Source organism: Myripristis murdjan, chromosome 20 (assembly GCF_902150065.1).
Source record: "Myripristis murdjan chromosome 20, fMyrMur1.1, whole genome shotgun sequence".
Taxonomy (NCBI): Eukaryota; Metazoa; Chordata; class Actinopteri; order Holocentriformes; family Holocentridae; genus Myripristis; species Myripristis murdjan.
This window is the reverse complement of record NC_043999.1, coordinates 22,913,150-22,933,562: the sequence shown is the minus strand read 5'-3', so window position 1 is coordinate 22,933,562 and position 20,413 is coordinate 22,913,150. Positions and strand designations below refer to the sequence as shown.

General features: G+C 42.6%; 1 protein-coding gene across 1 annotated transcript; it reads right to left on the bottom strand.

The window, feature by feature from the left end:
• Positions 1-540: 540 nt before the first annotated feature.
• On the bottom strand, positions 541-19,743 carry LOC115378589 (leukocyte elastase inhibitor-like). Its single transcript, XM_030078871.1, has 9 exons — positions 19,699-19,743; positions 13,227-13,408; positions 8,074-8,205; positions 7,631-7,748; positions 6,053-6,195; positions 5,009-5,086; positions 3,387-3,476; positions 3,121-3,301; positions 541-1,285 (listed from the first exon to the last, which is right to left on the bottom strand). The coding sequence occupies exons 2-9, from the start codon at positions 13,401-13,403 to the stop codon at positions 1,059-1,061; spliced, it is 1,146 nt and encodes a 381-aa protein (XP_029934731.1). The 5' UTR covers positions 13,404-13,408; positions 19,699-19,743; the 3' UTR covers positions 541-1,058.
• Positions 19,744-20,413: the final 670 nt, after the last annotated feature.

Below are 20,413 nucleotides of genomic sequence, written 5' to 3'. Positions count from 1 at the left end.
AGAATTGCTAAAAAAATTGTTTTCACACATTTGATCAGCTGCCGGTGCACACAGTTCTCTTTCAACCAATATTTTTGTATCTCAATAATCTGTGATTGGCATCTTTCCCTGCCACAGTAAAGATCTCTGTGGTTGTGAATCACACATTGGGATTATTCACTCCTTTTTACTTCAGAAATTTAATGTAAAGCATTTTATAATAGCATAAAATGTGACATTAAAAAAATTTAGATTCAAACCACAATCTTTTATTGAATTTGTAAAAGCATAATTCAAACAGGATTTAGTGACAACTCAAACCATGTAAACTCTTGTCCCTCACATTCCATCTATTCATTATAAGTGTATAAGGTAGTGGGTACTAAAAATAAGTTATTCCATGACAAGGCATTGACTGAAGTCTCAGACCAGCAAGGAAATATCCATCTTTCAGCATAATGTCATCTCTTTATCTTCTTTGGTCAGCTGATTAAATCAAACAAATGGTGGAATAGCATGGATATCCATTGTACGGATAAAGGCTACTTGCTGCTGTTGAAAGATTACAGTGTCAGATATTTTCATACATGGCCTAAAGTTACAGTTAACAGCTATGCTGGCTGTTGAAACCAGCATTAAATCTCAGGTCATGTATGAGATAAGATGAAGTGGGCGCTGAGCATGTGAAGCTCATGATAAAGCTGGGCGAGGTCTGAGGATGAATGCAAAGCTGTGGGACACAAAAATAATCCAGGGCAAAAGATGCACAGCGCAGTAGCATATATATCTATAATTAAAGGCACACAATAAACAAAAAAATAACCATGTAAGAGTGGATGAACACTACAAATCTTTAATAAGTTTTAGCCACAATTTAACTAACCCACATGATATTTTAGAGAATCCAACACCACAGTTTCCACTCAAAGGCTTTCTGGCAGCATCCTGGTTTTATAAATACTGGACGGAAACTCGGGTTGTAAATGTTCCAGAGAAATCTTGTAGTGTGCATCCACTCTGCAGCAGTGACTCTCAGCCTCTTTTCAAGATACTGCCTGGCTGAGAAAGCACTGCAGTGCTCAGGCAGGCGAGCAGAATCGGCCAGCAAACAGGACACTCATGCTGGGTTTGTGTTGGATGAAGAAGAGGAAGGGGTGGTCTGCGATGAATTGGTCGGGCATCCTGGCGCAGCGCATCATCATGATGACACCAGTGGCAGCGGCAGCCTCGGTTCCCTCTTCGTTGACCTCCACAAAAGCCTTGTGCACCACCTGGGACAGCACCAGGTCGTTGGCCGGAGACATGCCTGACAGCAGAAAGAAGAAAGAGGAAAAAGTTAAACAATAGATTAGAGTAATATTGGACACCAGAGAATATGGAGGCAGCACTACTCTGCTATCTTTAACTGTCTGGACAGCGACCCCCTAGAAGTGGGGAGCAACCCTGAGGGCGAGGAGGTTGGAGTCACAGCTATTGGGGTGCAGGAAGCAATATTACAACTCACAGATAATAAAGCTTGTGGTCCTGAAAGTATCACTGCGGAGCATCTAAAGTATGCAAGCCCAAGGGTTTCTGTCTTGCTCTCCTTATGTTTTACAGGTCTCATGTCACATGTGCTGCTGCCTAACTCTAAGTTGCCTGTCTCCTTGGTGCCAGTCATCAAGGATAAGACGGGCAAGGTGGGTAGCTTGGATAACTACCGGCCAATTGCTCTGGCGAGTGTAATTTCCAAAGTTCTGGAAAAGATCTTACTTGCTCGGTTAAGTCCATATTTAAGTACTGAGCATAACCAGTTTGGGTTTAAAAACAAGCATGGTACTGATCTTTGCATTTATGGGTTGAAAGAAGTCATTGATAGGTATAAAGGTAAAAACTCCTCTGTAATAGTGGGTTTCATTGATGCCTGTAAGGCATTTGACCGAGTAAACCATCAGAAACTATTCTTAAAGCTGAGGGAGAGGGGAGTTCCTAGCTACCTGATTAGGATCCTGGCATACTGGTATGCAAACCAGACTATGCAGATCAGGTGGGGTAGCAAGGTCTCTGCTCCTTTTGGGGTTGGGAATGGTGTCCGCCAAGGGGGGCTACTTTCCCCCGCACTGTTTAATTCTATATGAATGACCTTTCTGTGCAGCTCAGTGGTTGTAGAACTGGATGTATGCTTGGTGTTACCCTAATCAATCATTTTATGTAAGCGGATGACCTGGCAATACTGTCTCCGAGCAGCGCCGGCTTTCAACAGCTGCTAAATATTTGTACTGAATATGGCATAAGCTTTGATGTAAAATACAATGCCAGAAAAAGTGTCATTATGATCTGCAGGACAAGAGAAGATAGAGATCTTTCCTTCCCCTCTTTTCACCTGTCAGGTCAAGTGCTGACTGTCTGTAGCAGAGTTAAATACTTGGGTCATATCTTAAATGATCAAATGAATGATGATGATGACATATACAGACGGCGACGCATGTGGTATGCACAAGCAAACATGTTGAGAAAAAAGTTCTTTTTCTGTTCGAATGAGGTCAAGATAACCCTGTTTAGAGCCTACTGTACACCACTCTACACTGCCCCCTTGTGGGTCAACTTTAAGCAGACCAGCATGCAGAAACTCCAGGTTGCTTACAATGATTGTATGAGGATTCTACTTGGGAGGCCAAGGTGTTGTAGTGCCAGTGAAATGTTTTGTGGTGTAAGGGTCATTAGCTTTCATGCCCTACTGAGAAGGTTGACCTATAAGTTTATCTGCCGTCTGAATGTTTCAGAGAACATGTTTATCATGCTACTGACTCAGCCCAACCTTAGTGCTACCAAGTATCACTCAGCCATCTGGAATCATTGGTACAGGCTCTTGTTGTAGTCATTCAATGTGCTGATGTTAATTGGTTGATGTTGTGTTGTCTTTTGTTGTGTGTTTTTATTGACCTTGTGTCTGTTAATAATAAATAAATAATAAACTTTATAGAATAATCAATATGCATGCTGACTGATCTAACCCCTCTCAGGATTTCGTCAGCTGTCATGTGTTTCCTTCACAGTGGTGGACATTTTTTTAGAGTCAGGACTGGACTGGCTGCATGCTCTGTTGCCTGCTCTTCAGTTGATTATGTGAATGGCTGATGGAGGTCCAGCCACACATCCTACCAGAGAAGTCGCTCATTCTAACATCAAAGGCGTCGACCATCCCCATGCGGGTGAGGATGTCTTTCAGGTCGTACGACTCCTCCATCTTGAATCGGGGCAGGCCCACCTGAACCTCCACTGTGTCCATCATGTGTGGTTGTGTCCACTCCACAAACTTCTCGTAGGTCAGCTCCTTCTCCAGCTGCAATGGATACAACGTCACCAATTAAGTTTGCGTCTATGAAAGTGTGTGTGTGTGTGTGTGTGTGTGTGCGTGTGCCTCTTGCCTTCTCCAGACCAGTTGTGTCGTCTTCCATCTCTTTGGGCAGGAAGATGAGCATGCTGAGGTCCTTCCCTTTGTAAGGCAGCTCCAGGATCTGTCCAACACAGTGAGTTTTAACTGTTACACTGAATGTAGACTGATGCAGTAACAGCCTGAATGTTCGCCGTCAATCATCAAAACTGGCTGAGGAGAAACAGAAAAATGACTGGACCGACAGGTGAGCTCAGGTGCTTTCAAACGTGTTCCCTGTTTCGGACCCCCAAGTTGACTTTGTCTTGTCCTTTTGCCTCTTATCATCTTAGCCTTTGTTTTCACTGCCTAATGTGTGCAGCTGTGCTGTCCTGTGTTGAATCTATTGCCCCTTTTCCACTAGTACCTACTCAGCTCGACTCAGCTCGACTCGGCTCGACTCTACTCGGTTGAAGAGCTTTTCCATTAGGTCGTAGTACCTGCTAGCAGGTCCCATTTAGCACGTACTCAGCCGGGGTTCCAAGCGAGCTGAGTCGAGCTGAAAATGTGAGGCAACTGATTGGACAGGGAGTGACGAGAGCGACTCCTGCACGAAAACAAAACCCAACATTTAAAAAAAAAAAAAAACGGCAACAGCGGCTGTGCACATTGATTGTCAGTGAAGTTGTCAGAAAATGGCAAGCACACCGCTACCGCGGTCAAATAAAGACGTGGAGACTTTTCTGAGCTTGGTGGCGGCCCAAAGAATCCAGAGGGAGCTGGACGGTGCGCTGCCTTGCTAACGACTCCACCCACGGCGAGGTGCTACTCAATTGTAATGGAAAACCACCTAAACCGTGTCGAGGCGAGTAGAGTCGAGCCGAGTAGATACTAATGGAAAAGGGCCATATGTTGCTGTGATTATCCATGCTGTAGTGATTGTTATTTTAGTTAATTTGCTTATTCTCTGATGGTATGGCATGTTATTTTATTCTAACATGTTATTTTGTTCTGGCCAGGGACAACAGATGAAAATTAGCCTCTGTGGCTAACTCTGGCTCATTTGCAGTTTTTTTAACTGTTGACTAAATGGGTACTGTCCCAGACAATTAAAACAAACAAACAAACAATAAATAAATAAATAAATAAATAAGCTACGAACCCCCATTTGAAGTGATTTTGTCCTTGGGACCCTAATATGAAAAAATTATATTTTTGTTTGTGATAAATTGTTTAGTCCCTTGAAACCACAGCAGATTCACTTGGTTTCTGTCAAAAACATGGGGGAAAAAATGTGATTTGCCAATTAGCAAAAAAATGAACAGAACATTATTAAAACATGACCAGATAATTAGCAAAAAAATACCTTCAAAAAAAAAAAAAAAAACAAGAAGCTGATCAAGAGGTCTGTTTTCATGAGGCTCAGTGTGGCATAAGCTTTGGTGTAAAAGTGTTGTTAAATGACCAGCCCTGTCGGTGCTCAGCTCCATCACAACGCCCCCTTGTGGCCAAATGGCCAGCTTGCCCAAAACTTTTCTTCCAACCAGGTTTTGTGTGATCCACCTGGCACTTTTCCCCTGCTGATCGACACATGGATGGGGGTGATCACAGGACTCCCTGCTGGAGGTCGAGATATGAGGAGCAGGTGAATAAATGAATGACTCATAGTTTGATTACCTGGCAGTTGACCTCAGGGATGTAGGTGAGAGGGAATTTGGCTTTCTGGTACATCATCTTCACCGGCTTGTTTTCATTCTGAGGATGACAGCAAACACAAAGCAGTCTTTTTTCCACTGATCTTTACCCATCTTCTGCTCTTTGTGTTTTGGGGTATGCATTTATTCTGCAAGCTGCATGTATAAGGTATCACTATAAAATCTCTCACTCATCTATCCTCTCTATCCTCTTTATAATAAGTCGCTATTGTCACCTCCTACTATATATTTTGTCCACCACCAGACTTGGCAAGTCTCAATTTCAGCATTCTCTCGTGTGGAGGTGAGCAAAGTCCCATGCTGCACATCGTCCTCCACATTAGTGAGTCACTGAACAGCAGGTTAAAGAAAAGTCAGGTCAGGTTCAAATTTGTGGGGAAACTTTGTTTTCGCTTTGAGTGAAAAGGGTGTGCCTGTCGACACCACGAGACTCATATATTCATTAAAGCTTCGCTGGACCGCAGCAACACACCCTAAACAGGTAGCTCCATACTGTAGGCACTGTGCAGGCCTGTCAGTGTGACAGGATCTTTCATGCTGAAGGTCTCATGAGTATGTGGACGCCTGACAAAGCCATTGCGAAATCCTACCACCCACTCCTGGATGTACACTATGTAATGCAAAGAAAATGTGCCTATATGATGAACTGGTTTAAGACATCTCAAATAATCAGTGGAGCCGGCATGATGGAAAATTCTGTGACCTCTTTCTGACTTTACATGACTAAATCAGAGGACTTTCATGAACTGAAATATGAGTCCTTCCTGGTTTTTTCAGTGGTGTTCTTAAGGCATGAATAGACTGGTTTCCACTCCAGTTGGACTGAGAAATGCAATGAATGTGCAGACCAGACTGTATTCTGGTGCCCTGACTTCTCATCTGAAACATAGTTCTCAAAATTCCAGGACACTCCAAAAAATTAAATGACCCAAGAGATCTCTGCATACTGTACTCAAGCAGATTTTTTTTTTTTTTGCCAAACTGTGTTTATGTTGTGCAGCGTTACCTTGTTGAGTTTAAACTGAGCATCTTTGGTGAGGTCGGCGTCAAACTTCCTGTCCCAGTTGCCTTTGAAGTAGATGGCATTAACCAGCACCAGCCTGGTCATGCTGTCCACTACACCTGGGGTAAGCAGGTCCTTGATTTTATCTGGATTGAAACAAAGGAGCAGCGATGAATACAACAGGGTTTAATAACTAGAGATACTGTATGTTTACACCCAAGATTCAAGTAAATTTTGAGTAAAATTTGAAAATTCCAGGCAAAATAAAATGTGAATTAGAGCTTTGTATTTACACATCCATACCCTTTCTGCAATGCTGAGGAAATTTACTGGAACTGGCTTTTTGCATTCAGCCTTTCTGATTCAAATGTCCACTTTTTCCACTTCCTCCCAACATCCACCTCATTGGATGTGGTCCCCAGTCTATTTACATTTGAGAGTGTACACTATATTGCCAAAGGTATTCACTCAGCTATCCAAATCATTGAATTCAGGTGTTCCAATCACTTCCATGACCACAGCCAGGTGTATAAAATCAAGCACCTAGGCATGAAGACTACAAACATTTGTGAAAGAATGGGTCGCTCTCAAGAGCTCAGTGAATTCCACCTGTGCAATAAGCCCAGTCGTGAAATTTCCTCGCCACTAAATATGGCACAATCAACTGTTAGTGGTACTATAACAAAGTGGAAGTGCTTGGGAACGACAGCAACTCCGCCACGAAGTCGTAGGCCACGTAAATCATAGAGCGGGGTCAGCGGATGCTGAGCCTCATAGTGCGCAGAGGTTGCCAACTTTCTGCAGAGTCAGTAGCTACAGACCTCCAAACTTCATGTGATCTTCAGATTAGCTCAAGAACAGTGCGTAGAGAGCTTCATGGAATGGGTTTCCGTGGCCGAGCAGCTGCAGCCAAGCCACACATCACCAAGCGCAATGCAAAGCGTCGGATGCAGTGGTGTGAAGCACACCACCACTGGACTCTAGAGCAGTGGAGACGTGTTCTCTGGAGTGACAAATCATGCTTTTCCATCTGGCAATCTGATGGACGAGTCTGGGTTTGGAGGTTGCCAGGAGAACGGTACTTGTCTGACTGCATTGCGCCAAGTGTAAAGTTTGGTGGAGGGGGGATTATGGTGTGGGGTTGTTTTTCGGACGTTGGGCTCGGCCCCTTAGTTCCAGTGAAAGGAACTCTTAATGCTTCAGCATACCAAGACATTTTGGACAATTTCATGCTCCCAACTTTGTGGGAACAGTTTGGAGATGGCCCTTCCTGTTCCAACATGACTGTGCACCAGTGCACAAAGCAAGGTCCATAAAGACATGGATGAGCGAGTTTGGTGTGGAAGAACTTGACTGGCCTGCACAGAGTCCTGACCTCAACCTGACAGAACACCTTTGGGATGAATTAGAGCAGAGACTGCGACTGCGGAAATCCTTCATAGAAGAGTTGAAGCTGTTATAGCTGCATATTAAATCCTATGGCTTAAGAATGGGATGTCACTCACGTTCATATGCGTGTGAAGACAAGAGAATACTTTTGGCAATACAGTGTATGTGTGAGTGTTTGTGTGTCAGATCCACCTTGGGTCTGCTTCTCCACCCAGCTGTTGATATTGATCCTGGCTGTCTCTGCGCTGGTTTTGAAGTCCACAGACTCCAGCTCTGCGTCGTAGTGCTTCTTGGTGTCTGCCAGGAACCCCTGGAACCACCGACACACATTTAGCTCGACTGACTCTATTCACAAGAGCTAAACAACAACAATAATAATAATGATGTACAGACAGACTTTGAGATTCATTCACAGTGAGGGGATAAAAGACGTTACAGCCATTGTAGTGAAGTATGCTGAGTGTGGCTGCTTCTCTGACTCATGTTCTGACCTGCCACTCACTCTCACTCACTCTTTCATTCATACTCGCTGAGCACAGCACGATGACTCCCATGTCATTCAGACAGGCCTACCTTTGTGTAAACATACCAACACCTGCCCATATAGGCACATACAGGTGTACACTCATACACACCTCAACAAACTGGTAGGATTGGTCTCCATACAGCCTGTTGGCCAGGCTGAGGGAGTACGGGGCTCGAGCCTTGTTCAGCTCCTTTATTAGCTTGGAAAACTTGACATGGACATCATCCTGAGCCTTCAGACACTGTGGACAGTCAAAGCAGATGAGAGTCAGAGCTGGAACTGGTGATCGATGAAGACTACTTTATTACAGCCTATAGTAGAAACTGTGGACTTGAAGGAACCCCCAAAGTTTCTAGGAGATTGACCTGTTGCTCACACACAGCTGCCCCTGTCAGTAGTGAGAGATCGACCCAAAATCATCCGTCTGTCCCTGGTGCTCCATGCTAAGACACAGGCACAAACTATTTTGAGTGGCAAGTCACTAGATTACCTTCAAGGAACTCAAGGATTCAAGGAACTTTATTGTCATACCAGTTCACACTTACATGCTAGTGGTACGAAATTAGCACTCAGGTCCCGGTATAAGCCAAAAAAAAACCCCCGAAAAAAAGATCAGAAAAAGAAGTGTAATATAAGTGTAAATATAGAATATAAGATAAATAAGATATATAACAATATATATATATATATATATATATATATATATATAGGTATAAACAGTATATATAAACAGTATGGGCTCTAGTTTCCCGGCGCAGCGCGGGGTGGCGCAGTGAGGCGAACCCCGCGCAGAGCTAGTTTCGACCGGCGAAGCGGGAGAGGCGGACAGTTTCCAAGTTTCGCAGGCGGAGGTTCGCCGAGATGGGAGTGGCGGCGCAGCGGGGGGAGGTGCCGACAGATTCGGCTTGACGCAGTGACAGTTTCGTGCCAAAAGGCTTCGCCGAGGTGCGCCAAAAGCTCGCCATCTGAAACCACGTCTACTTTCAGCGCAAGGCGGAGCGGAGCCGGCGCAGTGGAAGTTTGGCTGCCTGGCGCACATCACCAAAACCTCACAATCAGCACAAACGGTGCCAATCTCCTTTGATCTGACATCAGCTGTGACAGGACAGTTGATATGGACATATATGTATGTGCTGATTGTGATCGTAGCATTGAATAGTGTTTTTTTTCGGTATTTATTGCATTGTTCATGTGTCTAACATTCCGGAAGCCTGCCTGTGAGGTTTTGGTGACGTGTCCGCACTGCTCGCCGGTCTCCGCTCCGCGCCTGTCTCCTGAGCTCCGCTCCGCCCGCGGCAGTAGACCTCCATGTCAGCTGTGTAAACTTTCATTACGCCTTCACGCAGCGCATTTTAAAGGCAAGGACAGGGGCTCATTTGATTGGTTACATGTGAATCGGCTGTGTCAAACCCACTCCACGCCTTCTCTCCTCCCTTGCGCCGGTAGGAGGGACGGCGGAGTACTTGCGCCACCGAGAACGGCGTGCCAAACTTGGAAAATCCGCCTGGCCACACCCAGTTGGCGAAGCGCATCTGCGCTACGCCCCCGCCTCGCCTGGTCTGCGAAACTAGAGCCCTATGTGTGGATATAAACAGTATGTAAACTATAAACAGTATATGTAAATAAATGTAAACAGCATATATAAATGTAAATAAAAATATAAATAAAAGTATAAATAGTATATATATAATAAGTATAAATAAATAGCCTATATATAAGTAAGTAGTATATGTGTAATAAATAATAAATATAATATATATATATAAGCAGTAAATATAAAAATATAGAGAAAAATATAAACAGCCTATGTAAATATAGACAGTATATATATATATATATATATATATATATATATATATATAAATATGCATATATAATATAGACAGTGTAGTGTAGTATAGAATGGACCAAGCCACAGAACCTGATGCCCGGGACTGGGATTCATGGAACTGTTGGACTTGGTCAGTGCAGAATTAGCTTAGTGCTAGACACGCATGTTAGTAATATTGCACTTATGGTGGAAAGTGATTTGTGCAGGAGAAGGGAGAGAGAGAGAATGAGATGCAATGGTGAATTAAAATATGTATTTTTTTTTACTGGGTGCAGAAAAAATCTTGAAAGTAAATTTGAAGTCCTTTCTATGCAAAGGGACGTCTGTTTGATTTCTCCTGACTCAAATGAACAATTTTTAGCAGGTGAGCTCTACAGCAATGTCAGCTGGGAAAACATCAGCTGACCCACTGTTGCAGTGCTAGTAAGAGCCGAAGCTCTTTCAGTCCAAACAAGTGGGATATTTCTCACTTTGCTGGACAGTTTGGTGGTCCAGACAATCTTGTGACACTGCAGGGGGAACTAAAGGTCACCAAGCCCTGCTGGAAAATATCACTGTAGAAAATGCCACACCTAAAGCTCTATTTTATTAGTCACTTACTTTTAGGAAGTCTCAAATCTTGGTAGACGATGAAGACAACACTCAAGAAGAAAAAAACTGGGTTTACCAAGCCTTTAAAAGTGGGGAAAGATGATAACTTGTAACTGCTCTAAAGCTAAGTAAGTAATTTTAAATATGATATGTCTGTCAACTTCCCTGTTTCCACAGGAAGTCAAAGGGACAGGGGATGGGAGACTGTGTACAGATAAAATCTCCCTGGGATGAATGCCTGTTAGTTCAAATGAAATAGTTCAACAACACTGAACAGGTATTTCTTCTTTAGGGTGAATAAACCTACAGGCTATATAGCAAAAACACTTGCAAATCTTTTTATTTACATTTATAACAATAACACTAAAAAGGTCAGTAGTCTTATTTTGGAAACGGTAGCAGCCTCATATGCTCAAGTACTTGTATGGAGCACCAGAACCAGAATGATCTACCAGGGACACGTGGATGATTTTGGTGTCACCACTTAAAAGGGTAACTGACCAACGTGACAATCACCCAAACACTTTCTGTATTAATTTAAGAGACTATTAGTTCATCTTTATCTGAGAACATCGCCGGCTGATGGTTGCATGTAAATTTGCCATGACAAGGCCTTACTCGGTACTGGCTGGAAGAAAAAGGAAAAGGTACAAGTGAGCAAAGAGAGAACAGAAGAATATAAAGAAAAAGCATTACCACCACTAATACCCACACAAAAGAAACCAGAGAAGTGCCAGATAAAGTTTTGGAGAGCCTTTCCAGGAGTATTCACAGAAATAGGTCCAGCTGAAATACCTAAAGGCAGAGAAAACTAAAACACGGCTTCTTCTTGGTGTGCATAAATAATGCACTACAGAGGAATTATTGTGATATACTGAATTATCGATTTATTTTTCCACCCTTGTACAGCACGGGGTATTTTAACTGGTGTGTGTTCAAAGCAGCACGACACCAACCATCAACTTAAACACTCAGCTCATAGACTGTAATAGTGAAGTTTGATAACTTAGGCATCAGTTACTTAGTACATAATAAATATTAAAGAAATATTGCAGTGACATTAGCTGTGCCTCACATATGATGCCAGTTTAATTAATTTTCACAATACATCTTGAATGTGCAGTCATAATTTTAACTGTTGAGTTAAATGTGTGTGTGTGTGTGTGTGTGTGTGTGTGTGTGTGTGTGTGTGTGTGTGTGTGTGTGTGTGTGTGCAGAAAAAGATATGATCTTTGCTCTCAACAGTCCATGTGGTATGTGGTGACAGACTGCAGTGTAAATGTTGGCCACAAAGGGTTAAAGGATCGAGTTATGAGGTCAAGCCTTTACGACTGCACTCTGCTAAGGAGGAGCTGAAACCCTCAGTGCAGCTTCATGTTGATGATGACGATGATGATGATGATGATGATGAGCACTTTATTGATCCTTCACAGGAAATTACATTACATTGTACTGTCCATTAATGTTACTCTCATCTCCTCTCTGTTTCACATTAAAAAAAAAACACACACACACAACACAGCCAGGTATGCATGTGCACACACACTTTCACACGGCAAGCAGTGATGCAATTATCACATCCAAACTCAGAATCACTTCCTCAGCCAAGTACTCAGTATGTAGCTGGATGAGAATTTGTCTTAGTTGCTGGTGATTATTACATAACAAACCATCCAGAAGACACACATTAGGTCAAGCATGGCCATTAGACCATATTTGATCCTGAGAGGACATTTATTGTATAATTAGTGTTGAACTGTACAGCTGTCTGTATTGTACATGGAGATTAAACAGTGGTTAAAGTGAAAGTTGTGCTCACAGTAGTCATTATTCTCAATATAGATCATCTAAATGGGAACAATTTGTTGTGAATTAAATTGCGGGGGAATTACATTATCCTCATTTTGCTGGGGACCTCTTGAAACCCTCTTCAAGGATCTTCAACGGACCCAGGCCAAACTGTGACAACCACTGAGTCATGACAGCCAGGCACTCACACAAACGGAAAAAATGTACACCTGCAAGTTGTGGAGTGATAGGATGGGTCGATTCACCGTGCCCTGAGTGTTTATTACCCCTGCACATATAAATTCTGTGTAGAGTTCCTATTGCAACATAACACAAAGCTGGCAAGGGGCCAGCATCAGCAAAATGACCTGGAATCTGTTCTGAATCAGACACTGGAAGCCAGCTAAAGTGATTCATGCTGAATGAGGGCCAACAGATCTGGCCAAACAGGCTCCCTCCCCTGCCACACCCATCCCACTCTTGCAGACAGTTCTGTAACTTTTCTGTTTGAGACTCTGACTAATCAAACCTTAACACTAAAGCTTTGCCCTAATCAGTGCTGTGGGGAGGGGTAAACCTATCAACACTCTGTTTTTTATTTGCATGTGTACCCACTTTTTGGTTGTCATGACTCTTTATTGTGTAAATCCTTATAATACGTCATAGTATTTGGTGTCAAACTGAAAAAGATACAATCTTTTACAGAGGAAAAAGCATGAAAACAATTGATTTTGGTTTGTATTGGCAAATGTTTGTCTTTACATGATTAGCCACTGCAAGTTTCCCAGCTGTGAGTTGAGCTGAACATTACATTTAAAAACCTTTTTAAATAATCTCAGTATTGAAATTCCAGTAATAAGCTTAACCTGGTGCAGAGAGACGCCAAACTGCTTGTGCCAAAAGTCCTTGGGTTCATTTTTTTGTGTTAACTGTCACTGGGAGGTGTGTGTGTGTGTGTGTGTGTGTGTGTGTGTGTGTGTGTGTGTGTGTGTGTGTGTGTGTGTGTGTGTGTGTGTGTGTGTGTGTGTGTGTGTGTGTGTGTGTGTGTTTACCTCGGACATCTGTGTGGCTGTGTTGGCCCTGGCCCCCAGCATCACCATAGCCAGGGCTGAGGAGATGCTGAGAGGAGAGTAGAAGACGTTGCTGCTCTTCTTGTCTTCATCCAGCTGTTTGAACAAAGCCAGGCAGAAAGCTGTGTTGGCCTCAGACAGAGGGCTTGATGCTGCCATTGTGCCTAATGTCAAGAAAATGCAGAACACGAATCACTGTCTTCTGTCTTGAATGCAAATCTTCTGCATCAAACCCCATTCAAAATGAGTAAATTAGTGGGATTATACTATTACTTCCCCACCATGATGGAACAAGTAGATCTGACTATTTAGTAACATTTGTGTGTTCCATAAATTTATGTGTTTATGAAATTTGTGGTCATGGCATGTGATTTTAGCCTTATTATTTCAGATGCAACCCCAGTGGAGCAAAAAGAACATGGGAGCAAATGTATAAAGACATACAGTTGTCCCTCGCTATAACGCGGTTCACCTTTCGCGGCCTTGCAGTTTCACGGATGTTTTTAGTGCAATTTTGTATGCTTTTTTTTTTTTTTTTTTACAGCGCATTGCAGAATGCGCTCAGCTTGCCAAATTTACATAAATCTTCGATCGCTAGCAGTGTGACTCTGAAGTGCTGTATGATCTTTGGTTTCATTCTATAATACTGGGCTTATTTTTCTGCTGCGGTTTGAACTTTGAGAGTTTAAACAAGAGAGAAAAGTGAGAAAATGTTAATGCCTGTCTGAGAAAAGTGTATAAAGTGTGTAGTGAGGGGTTTTACAGCCTTAAAACATCTATAATAATTGTAAAAAATCAAGCTGACTACTTCGCGGATTTCGGCTATTGCTGGTTATTTTTAGAACGTAGGCCCAACTCCCGCGATTAACGAGGGACCACTGTACATCATTTTTAAGATGGTTGGTTATATTCCTGGACATTGATGCTGTGAAAGGATTTTTTATTCACATGGTCCCCTTGGTTTTCTGCAGTCGCAGTAATAGGAATGTGTCCCATCTATGCTGCTGAATCATTGATGACGACTGTGACTTATCATACGAAGTTCAGTGTATCAGCAACAAGGCGCACTTCTTTTGCTACTTCTTGCAACACTAAATCCAGAGAGTGATTTGCGCAGTGGACAAACACGGAGTCAGGACATGTTTCCTTTAATCTTGCCTGCACTCCCCTGAACCTCCCAGACATGTTAGTGGCTCCATCAAAACAGTAGCTTTCAGCTTCTCCAGTGGCAAATTGAGCCGAACAAGGACATCTTTTAAGCACAAAAACAGCATTTCCTTTTGAAGCTGTTTTTTTCGGCGTTGTAAAAGCCAAGAAAGAAATTGTGAACTTCCAGATTGTGATCAGCAAACTGTATGTTGCATGAAAACTCTTTGCCACTTGCGTCGGTGGTCCCATCAGCAGTTAAGCCAAAAAAGGGACTTTGGGATGCTTTGGCTACGATTTTTCTCTGAATGTCATGCGCAAACAGCTCCAGAATTTCATTCTGAATGCTGCCAGACATCCAGTTGTCTTTCCTTTTCATCCAGTTCTCCAGGTCAGGATCAGCGCGTACCCTTTCCACCATTAGCTGCAATAACACCCCATGCCGATTTGCAGCCCCTCTCAGAGGGAGTCCCTGGCGCCCCAGGAATCTTACACAGCTGAAAATGAGCTCCAGCATTTTCCGCGCTGTCGCAGCGGCCTCAGAGTAACGCATTAATTGGCGTTGTTTTCAATGCAGCCAATCTTTGTGTCGCATCTAAATGAATGCGAGTCTTTTCGTGGTCCCTGATTTTCTCCGTTACTTTTCTCCAGTTTGAAAAGCCTTTATCTTTCAAAAATAGACTGTCTGACACGACCAGCTTGCTCTTGACAGCCGACCTGCACACACCACACACACACATACATCACTGTCCGCAATGTATTCCAGCCACTGCCACTCTCTGAACCAGGCGGCCTTGCAGGAGCGAGTGAAGTTCTCCCCGCTAAACTTCCTAGCAGGAAAATTATAATCCTGCGATGGTTTGAAAGATGTTACCTCTTGGCTACCACCAGGTGGCACTAGGGAGGTGGGACAGCAGCCGGGTCCTTCAGCTAGCTGCTGCCACTGTTGCTCCTTTTGCTGCCTGCTTGCTGGCAGTGGAACACAGGATTCACATCATGTCACACTGTGGGCTGTCTCTCTCAGACGTTTAGCTGGCCCAGAGGAAGGTTTGGAAAAAAAATCAGAAATTCTTTTTTGTGACATTTCTGCTGTCTTTATTGGTTTACTGTAACAGCAGGCTAAGCTAACAGATAAAAGCAATGCGCGTGACCCTATCAGAAAATAAACAAAGCCCGCAAAACAAGTTATGTTTTTTTCGTGGGCTTTGTTTTTTCCATCTGACAGCTCAGTGTGAGCTGTCAGATGCAGCCTAATTTCATACAGTGGCCTAGGCAGGTGGTTCTCAATGTTTTTTTCAGTGAAGTACCCCCCATGAATTATTTTTGCAGCCGAGGTACCCCCCAAGTTCAGTTGATTTCCTTAAACTGAATAAATACCAAACATAGCAAAACAAAACTGCTCTGCTAGCTCAATCATATTGTAACTAGAATATCAGCTGGAAAAAAAAAAAACATTTTTTTTTCATGGACTGATAGTTAAACTTCTGCCGACTTCTCAGTCATTTTTAATCTAACAGTTGCCTTGACAATGACTCACCAACACAGCTGATTTTTATCTACAACCAACTTATATTAACAGTTATATTTAAATACAGGCTACTGCTTTCCAGTGTCGGCGCCAGAACAAAGATCTATCTTTTCATAAACTCACAATGGCCTAGGCAACTTATAAAGAATAAACAAATTAATAACGATTAATAGGCAAATTAATAACTGATAATATTAACACAAAAAGAACAAAGTTATAGCCGCACATCTCCGTGGAAAATCTTACAGGTACTGTCCGTGGTGCTGACTCCGCTGCGGCACTTTATTATGGAAAGTGTGACAGGGAATAGGGCCCTTCCTATGTTCCCCAAAATCCCACTTCTCACAGACTCTGAAGGCAACCTTGGTAGGTGGGTGTGGAGAGGTAGCAGCTCCACCCACAGACCAATCTCCCAATTTGCGGCTCACGGCAGGTGTATATAAAGGGGTTAGCTCGTCAGCCAGTATGCAATTCTGGTTGATGGGCTGCCCTGGTGATTTCTCCTGCTGTGGGCTGTCAATTGAGGTAGGATCTTGTGACTGTCTGGCTTTAGAGTTCCAGTATTTGCTAATCAGACACTACTGTTTCCATGGGCAGCTTTCCCTCCACTGTATCTTGTTTGTTTTATGTTTTATAGCTGTGTGGCCCCAGTTGGGAACAAGACATGAGTTCTGCCTCCAGCAGAGGTTTGAGTCTGTTCTAGGACTGGTAAGTAGGGTGCTTGGTGGCACCTGAGGAAAATATATTAGATATATATACTGTAGCACTGTAGGATAACCATTGTGTTTTCTCATAGGTTCCTGCAGTTGCTGTTTTCTGCCTCCCAGTTTTTGATATGTTGTCCATGTGAACCTCTGGTATACCTGCTGTCGTTCTTAAGATAATTCTTGTACTTGTATTGGAGTGTTGTGTTTTTCACAGGTTGTGAGTGCTGCCAGGTGGGGTCGGCCACCCGGGTGAGGTCCCCTTCACTGCTTTGCTGTGGCTTGGAGCACTGGGCACCCTTTTTTTTTCTCTTCTTGTTTGAGTTTGCTGTGTTTGTGAGTGTATGCACCCCTGGACACTCTTCCCCCTTAAAACCTGCCCCCATCTTTTCGGTGGCCTCAGCCATAACCTTGTTCCAGTGTGTTTTAGTGGCACATGATATTTTTAGCTTGTGGATCTGTTTAAAATAATTGCTCATTGTAATAAAATATATCTTTATACGTACCCCTTTTTTTTATCAGGCAGTGATTTATTTATTTTCCTTTTGAAGCTGTTTTTTTTTTTTTAGGGATCTTCACCCCCTCCCTCCACTTACACACTAAACAAATCAATAAACCATTTGACTTTTGAATCGCCATCTCCTTTGCCTCTCTGTTTCTGTTGGTGAACGAACTTGTGAATGTCCAGGCTGGTAATCACATCTTGGCCTCCCAACTTTGAAGTTCAGGCACATTTAAATGTAGTGCCTTAGGTTTAGTTCTTACCACTCTGTCACAAAAGTAAAGCTGAATAAAATTCACGGAGGATCTTGTTTAGCTCTTCTTTCCTTACAGGTGAGAAATCAGCTGTTTGCCCGGTGTTTGTCAGGTAGTCTTGTAGACATTTGACGGCCCAAGACGGTGACCGGGCCGTAACGGCTTCATTTCCTGACCTCTCCAGCTGATCCAGCTCTTCACTCCTCACTCTCACATATCTCCCCTTTTTCTCTTCTGTCTTGTCTTCCTCGTTCAGCGATTTATCCAAACTTAGGTCGCCAAATAAATCAAAATTGACAACAAAACGGCCCATTATGCAGGCGAACAAAGCTAACGGCGGCTTTTGATGCGGGTTTCGGTGAAACGTTTCGTGTTGCCATGAAAACCACACAGACTCAGGTAATAAGACATAGGCGAAGTAATATTTTCAGTGATGATGGCGGCGGGGCGGATGACGTGCGGCACGACTGATGTGTTCACGATTTCTCGAGAACTGTTTGACCTGCAGTAACGTGATTACACATGCTCCTGTAGCCTATATGAGAGTGAACGAGCTTCATTCAAAATTTGAGCGGGATTGATGCATTTTCGAGAAGCTAGCGAGGAAATCCTTTTTTCAGCCATGTAAGTTAATTATTTTCAATTCTCCATATTTTGAATAAGAAATTGTGTTCACCTGCCCCAGTTAGCAAACATATAGGCTATCAGTCTCTTACCACATCTCCTGGCTACACACCAGGCATAGGTTTCAAGTTTCGTGCACGCACGCCGTGCACGCTCTCCAGGCTGTAATGACAGAAGACACTGGCGGGGCAGTTGACGCAGAGAGCAGTGGGACGGTTGATGCATTGAGATTGGCTGGAACCAGAGGGGTGCACGAGACGATTTTGGGCAGAATGAGTGACGTAATGAAGGCTATGAAGGTTTCCGAAGATATCTTACAAAGATATCTTTCTAATGCTATTCGTTATTTGCCAAATTTTAATCTGAAACGCAGTCACGACAAATTATTATTATTATTATTATTATTATTATTATTATCATAAGTCATAGAGCTCGCGCAATGTCAAACTCGGATTTAATTAGGTTATGAAACCTATCTCTGGTTGAGTTCCAGTGAGAAAGACAGCTCATGGGTTGTTAAATTCCAATGAAAATCAGACAAGGAAATTATGACTAGTGTATTCTAAATGCATTTTCCTGTTGATTAAGGTCATATCGCCAAACAGGCAACGTTGCTGTGGTTCTTTTTAACGGATTCTGAACGTAGCTACAGCGTGTAATGCTTTGGTACAAATATGGAATAAGGTCTAGAAATACAAGTGTTTAAAGTCTAAACAGAATAACAAGCACAAAAACCTGAAATATGGCACACTTTGTGCTATGCATCAATTGTCCCTCTTGTGTATGTCATTTGTCCCGAATGACGGATTGGCGCTCGGTCTCTTCTCAGCCTGTTTGTGTTAGACTCAAGTATCGTTCAACGAAAAATCCAGTTATTATTTGTAAAGGACATGTGTAAGTTGGGTGTGTGGTCTGTCTCAATAATTTTCGGAGGAAATGGGATCAGACTGAAAACTGCGTCATCCGCCCCGCCGCTCCCTATTTTTCATTTGAGCAGGCCGTGCTGTCATGCTCATTTGAGCACATTCTAAACGTCTGATTTTAAAAAATCTCAAGTAGGCCTACCCCCTGGAGTTCCTCCAAGTACCCCCAGGGATACGCTGAGAGACATTAGCCTAGGCCAGTGTCTAGAATTTCACATGCATTTCACATAGGCCGATGTATTAATTATATGAAAGAGATAAATGTAAGTCGGACAAATTGAATTTAAATTCAGATTCTTTATTTTTTAAAGCGTAATGCAGTGGGTAGAAAGGCTGATGGAGTGCGAGGGGAGAGGGGGCGGATGGGAGGGGGTGCGGCCGCACCCCTCGCACCCTTAGTTCCGACGTCTATGCACATAACCCGCTTCCTGGAATACCCCACTGATGTGAGTGTGCTTTAACTAGCAAGCAACGATACATTCACTTGGATTTTTTAAATGGAATATGATGACATTTCTTCTTGTCATACCATAACAGGTCACAACCCTGATAGCGGCTAAATTTAACCATCGCAGCCATTATAACTCAAGATTAAAAGTCTTACTGACAAAAGTATCATTTTCCATGCATGTGTTTGTCAGGGTTCCTCTCTTCCGACAAAACTTTCATTGAATAAGTGGTTTCACCTCTGTTGATCTCACTGCAATATATCTATCAGCCGTGTGAGAAGCACTGAATAAGGTAAGAGTCCGCCAGCAGTGTGCTGTACTTACATACAGAGTTGTTGGTCGACAAGTGATCAGTGCTGTGTCTGTCCCAGGAAGACTCTCTCAACTTGTCTCCGCATTGTTTATACTCACTAGGCACGCCCAAGCTGTCAACATTAGGTTCCGCATTTTGCTCTCTACGGCACGCCAGAACACGCTTATGTAGGCTATATATATATATATATATATATATATATATATATATATATATATATATATATATATGTGTGTGTGTATGTATGTATTTCTCTTCCTCAGTGTCTGTGTTGTGGCTTGATGCGTCATCTATTTGTAAAAAATAACCCTTTATGTCTTGAAATAAAGATCTAGAAAAAATTGTTAGACCTGACTTGGATTATTTTTTCCAGAAAATTAGACTGGAAAAAAGTTTGGTGCTTACCTCAAACACCCTCTTGAAGAAATAAGGTAAAAGAAGTCTAATTTCTTAAATGAATTAAATTTTACTTCTTGCCAGTAGTCTCAAATGCAAACCTACAAACAAACCCTAATTTCTTTGTATTTATGAAGGAATCAGAACAAGTGTCAATGACTTCTTCCTCACAAATCAAAAGCTACCAAAACAATGAATGCATGCGACATTTATATATATTGCAAAGTCTTTAAGTCAGTTTGTCATACTCAAATTTTTATTTTATTTTTTCTCCTTAAGTTTATTTTGTGCTGGAATTCTCTCTTTTCCACTGCTTTGTTTTATTGTCTT